Genomic DNA, 8,266 nt, shown 5'->3' with positions numbered 1-8,266 from the left:
TTAAATAAATAAATACTACTGATATATCATCATTAAAAACAAGTCAATACCACAAAGTCAGACAGCTGACTTGAACTCCTGTGTCAAATCTGATTTTGGTGATCGCTGCCATCTAGCGGTCAGAGTACAGAACTGCAGCATAAACGTGAAGACGCCGCCAGCGTTTGGACGTGGATCGTCTTTCCTTGTTGTGTCTTTCCTTTTGTTTTTGTGTAAGTCAAAGACAGACGAACGCGAACCTCCCTGGGGTTTTTAGTGTCATCATGGCTTCGATAAAGGAAAGAGCTGCAGCTTTGAACCTGGCAGAGAAACTGTGTGTGAGGCCTCATGGTGAGTACACACACACACACACACACACACACACTAGTGTCAAGCTGCTGTGAGTTGAGCTGCTCATTAAGGCCTGGTTTGTAAAAAAAAATCTCAAAAACATCAAAGAGAATGTTACATATAATATATAAATGTGTGTATTAATTCATGTGGTTCACCCATCCGTTCCTGTATGACTCAAATTATTTTTTTTAATGTAGAAAAGCCCAATAAACACAAAAATTACAAAATTCAAAATTTTAAGTTAGAATCAGGTTTGTTGTTTTTCTACACAAGGGGATTTGTTGTGGTCATAAGGTTTTTAAATTTGGACGAAATTAAATAAATATGAGAGAAAAGTAAAACAAACAATAAGAAAATAAAGACTAGAGTGAGAAATATAGATATGAATCTAAATGTAGCATCTTTATTATTTATTCATTATTTTTATTCTATTTTAATTTAATTTGTGGTTGTTCTTCCAGATGATTATTCTGGATTATTTTCTTGATTAATTCCTGTACAATGACAGCAGTCTTGTTTTGTCCATGTACATAAATGATTCTGTTTACGGTCAAAGAGGAGCAAAGGAACCAGAACACCAGAAGCCCAAAAAATACAGAATAGGACTACAAGAAATTATCATTTTCATAATCGATTATCTGTCGATTATTTTCTCAAACATATGATTCGTTAGGTGTTTGATCCATAAAATGTTGATCAGTGTTGGGAAAGGATGGCGTTCTCTAAACCAATGAGTTTTAATCATTTCTTTGTTATATAGAGCCATGGCTCTCAAACTGTAGTATGTGTACCACCGGTGGTACGTAAGCTTCCTCTGGTGGTGCTCGGAGGAAAATCAGAAAATACCTTTCTATTGTATAAACCAGGGTATGTGATCAGAGTGTGTAGAAAATGAAACAAATTATAATAATTCTGTCACTTTATCTAAATCTGATGTCACTATACCAGTGTCTGAAGTATATGTGAGGAAGAGGAGGATGATGGGAAAGCAAATGATCTTATTGGAAATAAATCTGCCTTCTGTGAAAAGTCTGTAGCTGACTTCGCTCGACTGTATGTTAACGTTTGTGATAATGGTGTTACAATGGTGCTCCTTGGGAACAAGAAAATATTCACAATGAAGAAGCTTGTTGTTGCCTTTATCTGTACTGTCCGTTTAGTTTCTCCGCCTCATGTCCCTCAGGTTGCGGCGTAGTCGGTAAACCAGCAGGAGCGCAGTCCTCCTCGTTGTGGAGCGGCCTCATCTCACACCTCAGGTCGTCTGTGACGGTGAAGCGTCGTCGCGTTCACCTCAAGTCCCACAGTGACTGTTTCCTGGGCTCAGAGGCTGTGGATGTAGTGACGCAGCATATTAACAACGTCAAGGGCTTTGAGGGTGTGTGTGTGTGTGTGTCCTCTGCAACAAGAACCAGCTTTAAACATGGCTGCTGGATCTAAGACACAAAGAAAAACACATTTTAGTCGCTTAACTAAAGGCTCCCACAATAGGCAAGGCAGCTTTGTTTGTGGAGTACATTTTATATACAAAGGAAACTCAGTGTGCTTATATAACAACAGAAAAACATTCAATGTTGGGAAAAACATTACAATTTACAATTTTTACACAATGATAACATAAATAAAACAGATTACAGAAAAATGGAAAGGAAACAAAAGGTTAGACTGTACAGTGTAGACATATTATAAATATAAGCTCAATCATAAGTATATGAGAAAATAAATGTTTTTAATCAAGATTTTAATAAAAATATTCAGATATATCAGATGTTCCACTTCCAACTGTGTCATCAAGCCTCTCCTCGGTTTGTGGGACACACATTCACATAAAATGTCTTTATATTTATGACAACACTTTTGAATTAAAGGTGCCAGCGTGTCCCGGGACAAAGTGGTGTGTGTGTGCCAGTCTCTGTTGGACTCAAAGGTGTTTGACGCAGTGGGAACCAACGTGTTTGGCAGAGACAAGAAGCAGAACGTCTTTCAGGACAGCAAGAGTGCCCTGTACAGGTCAGACGCACACAGATGCATATTTGTATTTAGTGATGATGACTGATGTTTACCACATTACATTAAAGTGAGACGTTGATCTGCCTCCACAGGTTTGTAAGTATGCGTGTGCCCTCTGTCGATGAGCTGGAGAGAGGTTTGCTCGTGAACGGGATCCAAAAACTCTTCTGCAGTGATCGCTCTGAGAAGTAGGAGAAATGTCCACCTTCATTTTGGCTTGATTTGATCTTAAACTACTTTACAATTTTGTAATATTTGAATGCACCTGCTACAGTATCCAACAGAGTGTACAAATACGAAGTGACTCAAAACACTGGGACTTACATTTACTTACAAAGCTGTGTGAAGAAGAGTATACAGTGGGTGCACAATAAATGTTTTTAAATGTGAATAAAGTCATGGTATATACACAAACTTAACCAAACATACAGAACTGAAATTTAAACTTTTTTTTAATGTAAAATCATCACAAAAACCAAAATAGGCTAATAAAAATTACAAAAAATTACAACATTTTCACTGATTCCGCAGGGATTATTGTAAAAATACATTTTATATAAGCATGCATTACTGATAGCTTGGCTCAACACTAATAGTGCTGCTCGAAATTCTTTCCTAAATATGTTTACATATGAAATTCCTATTAATGTTTTTATTAATTATTAAGCAAATTAAGTGTCTTTATCTTAACTTTTGACCTGCTTCAATAGTAAAGAGCCATTATTCACTTATAATGTATATCATAATATTGTGAAAAATGCCACCAACCGGAGCTCTCAGTTGTCTCATGTTTGTCTCTGCAGACGGGATGAGCAGACGTGTCCCACCAGGTCACATGTTCCCGTGACGAGTCCTGTCAAAGTCACTCAGACGTTCCTGTCAGTCCCTGTCCCTGTCCCTGCCAGCCTGTCACTGGAGACAGTGGTGGACGGTCGGAGTGTTAGTCCCAGCAGAGGTCTGACTCACCCTGCGTTACCACAGTCATGTAAGTCACTCTTAAGTGATAGTAGGACGGCCTTTTGCAACTGGAAACAGACATTTGTAAATCACAGCTCACTCTCCCACACCAAAGTCCATAGAGAAAATCAGCGTTTTTAGCTCCAGACAAACACAGATGCTGCTGATCTTCTGCGGCCTCGTTTTGTATGTTTGTGTCTCTTGGGTAAAGTAAAACGAAGGATTTCAAACACCAAAGTCATAAAATAACACATTTGAACTTACTGATGAACTCCTGTGTGCTGTAATGTTAAATCGCTCATTTTTTCTGTGGACTTTGGTGTGTGGAATGAATGATTTTAATTCCAGTCAGTTATTACTACTACTACCCCTGATGTCTCCTTTGATCCAACAGTTGTTCTTGTTCTGTCTATGTCCACAGTGGTGGATGAGGTGTGGCATGAGCAGACCCTGCTCCGGCTGCTAAACCTGGTTGAGCTCCCGATCCTCGAAGGGCTGCTCCAGTGCACCCAGAGCCTGTTGTCTCCACCTCACCTGCTGGCTCACAATAATCCAGACCTGATCTACAGCAGCAACCACCTGGACAGACAGATCCTCAAGGCCTTCAGAGACACTCAGTATGTACAGACTTTGAAATTCAAAATTATAGAAGCCAATCGGAAAGGGAACTATGCTTATGCCGATTTGAGTCACTGCCAGGTCAAGGGCTTGGGGTCAAGGGGTTACTACGGTAATTTCACTCGCGCTATGGCAGGAAGCGTAATTTTCACCAAAAAGAGAAAAAGTTGGAAAATATGTGCATAATGTACATAGTTTGCATATTTTTTACCTGTTTTGGGACATTGAGACAAAAACTCAACAATATTTATTTCAAATATGTTTTATATTAATCCAATTTCAAATTTAACACGCACATTCTGGTCTTCGTGTACAACTACAATGTTTGTTTGTTTTTGAATGAAACTTGGTGTTTTTCTTCATTTTAAATTGTAAATACACTATTTTAACATGCAGTAAATTGTAAATAACTGCCAGATATTGAAAGTTATTCTGGAAAAATGGGCAAAAGCCCTTACTCACGGGACATTTCTGACCCTTTTATGGATTGGACTGACATTTTGATGCTTAGGTGTTTCTTTAAATATATTTAGGACTGTAGGCTCATCAGCATTTCATTCTCTGGTTTTTGTCTGCAAAATAACCAACGAATACAGAATAATGGGGTCTCTTTTTCGATCTAATACTAACATGCTTTTCCTGCTGTTAATCCACGTCGTCTTAGGGAGGACGAGTGGCTGTGTGCAGCTCTGGACTGCCTCGACTTCCTCTCTGACCAGCCTGTGGTGGAGCTGAGCAGGGAGCTCCCTCACTGTTTCCCTCAGGAGCCACAGAGCTGTGACGCAGCTGGCACGGCTGCCAAACAAGCAGGTAAATGTTTGAATGAGGGTCAGTGAGGGCGGTCAGTTGAGCCCGTTTGATGTGTTGTCGTTATTTCAAGTCTGTGTGGCTGAAATTTTCAAGCACTTTAAATGATCAACTTTAGGATACATTACCTGATTAATCCTCCTAAATTTGGCTCATATGTTCACTAAGACTCACAGGTTATTTTTTAGCTTTGGGTAACTAGAGGTCAAATCCCAGTGACCTCAAAATGTTATTGACCTCCTAAAAATCTAAAATCTTTCAATTCCATTTATGAAAGGGTAAAACTGGGAAGCTGTACAGACTGTGTTTGTGATGTTGGTCTGTATAAATAAAAGTGACTTGACTTTTGTGTAAACCCCAGGTCACAACAGTGATGAGCTCCGTCTTTCTCCGAGTGGTTTGGTCCAGTGTAAAGTGCTGCTCTACAGAGCCCTGATCAAACACTACAGCCAGACGGATAAACCTCCACTGCTGCCACAGCACATGACTGACATCTACTCAGCCATCACTGACCTGCTGGGTAAGAAACACTTTGTTCACACTTACCAGGGAGCCATGTTAAAGGGATAGTTAAGGTTTTTTTTGAAGTGTGGTTGTATGAGGTACTGACACAGAGTTAGCACCGACTGTGCTGTGTGACACAAAGACGTGAACCCCTGCTCCAAGAACCAACTTGACACATGAACTCTTTACTGCTTTAACAAAAAACTCTTACTGCTTAAGACTACAATATCTATCTCACTGTTATGCCGGGAACAAACTACACAAATTCAGGCAATTATGAACGTTGGCAGCGTTGGAAAGAGTACTGAAATATGATAATAAATAAATGTGTGAATGAATGAATAAAGAAATAAGTAAATGAATGAAAAAATAAAGAATAAATAAATGAAAGTCAGCCATTAAGGATTTATTTATTGAGAAAATGTATTTCTTCAACGTATTTATTTATTATTACTCATTTATTTAGTTCTGCATTTCTGTCACTATTATTTTTTTGTATTATATTTATATATTATTTATCTACTAATTTATTTTATTTATCAATCATTTATTTATTTATTTATCATTCTTTTTTTCATTCATTTATTTATTTTGTATTTATTTATTAGTTTAGCCTTTTATTTCTGTAAATATTCTTTCATTCATTCAGTCTGTTAATTATTAGAATGTCATTTATAATCACATACTGGAGGATGAACCTTTAATGTCGAGCACCAACATCCACATCACTCATCGTCAAGCCTCTCTTTCTCTTCCTCAGTGAAGGCCAAGTTAGACATGGCTCTTGAGGCTCTGCAGCTGTGCTTGAAGTTGCTGCCACCTAGCTGCAGAGACGAGCTGCGCAGGCTGCTGACTTTCATGAGTCTGGCAGCTGATCCACATGGGATCAAACTGGACAAGGATGTGAGAGCTGGTGACTTGGTCTTTGTATTGATTCATGCATTTTTTTGCACTTGAATGTTTTTAAAAATGTTCTGTTGAACCTTTTTAGATGGAAAACAGATTAGCAGTGAACAAGTCTTTCTCCAGAGCGATCGTCCTCAGCAAAGCTCTTTCCAAGGAGAAAGAAGACCTGCTCGTGATCTTCATGCTCAGCAACATAAAGGAAATCTTTAAGGTAAATAATTTACTACAATTTAATCCCACAAAAATCCCACATTTTCCTTGTATAAAAGCCCCTAATTATCTTTAAGGACACAATATTTATGACCTTTATGAATCCTCCATATTACAACAAAACTAAAACTAATAAAAACTATCAAACTCTCTCTGGATAATGTCCATGTTTCTCTTTCCTCCAGATTCCAGGGGCTCTGCACAAAGGAGTGAGTGACAAGCTGGCCGGCCTTGTGCACGGGATACAGCCTGATGTGACTAGTAAATGACAATGATAATGACTTTTGAGTAAAATACATGATTCACCCCACATGGTTTTCAGATAAACAAGTCACTGACATGTTCTGCAACTAACAGGAAATTAACTCTAATGGCGCTTTTCCACTATGGTGGCTCGACTCTACATGGTTTGGTTTGGTTTCCATTACCACAGCTGCATGAAACCTCCGTGACTTCGTTATAGCATGTGACACACACAAACTAGTGACTTTTAAAGCAGTAGTTTTCAGTGTAGTGAATCATTAGAATCAGTTAATTAAAAGATTAGTCCAGTACTTCCTACATGACTCCGTCTGACACAGTCAATGAACTGAATTACAGCAGCAGAAATGGGTTGTGATGCAGCTCGCGGCTCGTGATTCCCGCTTTTTGGCAGAAATACACCAGAATCCACTCTAAGCGTTTTTAGACATTTTTTTGCTAAATGTTGGAGATTACCGAGTCTATAGGATGTTTAAGTCTTTTTTTGTTGATCTATCTTCCAGTGCCGAAACTCTCCGCCAATCAGTGGACGGCAGTCTGTCGCCAGTCACGTATAGTATCAGTTCAGATATCAGTTCAACCCTCGCAAGAGCAGTAAAAAAGTACCAGGTCCTATTCCGAATGGAAAAGCAAAAAAAAAAAAAAAATCCAAATCAGGACTGTGTGGAAAAGCACCATCATCGACAGAAATATAACATATTCAAAGATGTGATCTGTGAAGACCCACACAAAAGACTATAATAACATGGTGTCTCCACAGTTAAATGTTACCTATTGTTCTCTGTCCTTTAGGCCCCATGTCATGTCGGCAGGTTTCCAGCAGGACTTTCACTGACTCTACAGAGGAGACCACCAGACAGGAACTGTGGACTCTGCTGAACTTCATCCACGTGAACACAAAGACCTCAGCCAAGGAGAGGAAACGTCTGCTCGGACAGTTTTATCAAGCCCACCCAGAGATATTTAACCAGTTCTTTGGTGACTCTGCTGCTAGTGTGCTGTAGCTTTGTAAAAAACCCAGTTGGTTTCACCAGCAGCTGCAGAGCAGTTTAACATTTTTTTGGTAAATATAGGTACATGTAAAGTTGCACTTGAGAAAGATGCCTACATACTAAATTGTTGCTCTTGTGTGTGCTTTGTAATTGATTGAAATAAATAAATAAACGGTTGACACCTTACTGACTGTGTGATTTTAAAGTAATGGATAGAATAGTGAGGAAAGGTCAAGTTTTTGAAAAACAGCTCAGAAATGTGTAGCTGGGTCTCATTTGAACACCACGGGAAACTCCAGACCATTCATTCATTCATCTACAGTTGTATCCTCCACATACACATCTCTTCTACATGAAACCATTTACGGTCCAAGTAAGTAAGGATTAAGGATTGTGCAATGGTGGCTCAGTGGTAGGGTGAGTTGTCTTTCAACAGTTAGACTGTAGGTTTAATTCCTGTCACTGCTAGTCTATATGTGTTCTTGAACAAGACACTGAACCTTATAATGCAAAAAAAAAGTAACTAAGTAACTTTTTAAACAAACAAACAAACAAACTTTTTTTTTTTACATTTTTAGACCAGCACTTTTATTTGTACTTAAGTAAAATGTTATCAAAATAGTGTTACTTTTACTTGAGTAGAATATTTCAGTACTATTTCCACCTCTGGT

The 8,266-nt window shown here is 38.6% G+C and overlaps 1 protein-coding gene across 2 annotated transcripts; it reads left to right on the top strand.

Moving 5' to 3' along the window:
- Positions 1–96: 96 nt before the first annotated feature.
- LOC131470222 (DEP domain-containing protein 7-like) lies at positions 97–7,762 on the top strand. 2 transcript variants are annotated; one of them, XM_058645902.1, is made up of 12 exons: positions 97–330; positions 1,517–1,708; positions 2,199–2,340; positions 2,433–2,528; positions 3,144–3,325; positions 3,719–3,914; positions 4,580–4,725; positions 5,084–5,242; positions 5,987–6,129; positions 6,218–6,343; positions 6,528–6,551; positions 7,396–7,762. In XM_058645902.1, the coding sequence occupies exons 1-12, from the start codon at positions 264–266 to the stop codon at positions 7,480–7,482; spliced, it is 1,560 nt and encodes a 519-aa protein (XP_058501885.1). In that variant the 5' UTR covers positions 97–263; the 3' UTR covers positions 7,483–7,762. The 2 variants fall into 2 exon arrangements, with proteins under 2 accessions (XP_058501885.1, XP_058501884.1); XM_058645901.1 differs by having other exon boundaries at positions 6,528–6,603.
- Positions 7,763–8,266: the final 504 nt, after the last annotated feature.

Source organism: Solea solea, chromosome 12 (assembly GCF_958295425.1).
Source record: "Solea solea chromosome 12, fSolSol10.1, whole genome shotgun sequence".
Lineage (NCBI taxonomy): Eukaryota > Metazoa > Chordata > Actinopteri > Pleuronectiformes > Soleidae > Solea > Solea solea.
This window is presented reverse-complemented; position numbering and strand designations above follow the sequence as displayed.

Bases quoted from the DNA above. Each gene is read 5' to 3' on its own strand.
- LOC131470222 (XM_058645901.1), top strand. From the start codon at position 264: ATGGCTTCGATAAAGGAAAGAGCTGCAGCTTTGAACCTGGCAGAGAAA. The intron at 2,529-3,143 runs GTAGGAGAAATG...TTGTCTCTGCAG, and splicing joins TGCAGTGATCGCTCTGAGAA to ACGGGATGAGCAGACGTGTC. The intron at 6,344-6,527 runs GTAAATAATTTA...TCTTTCCTCCAG, and splicing joins ACATAAAGGAAATCTTTAAG to ATTCCAGGGGCTCTGCACAA.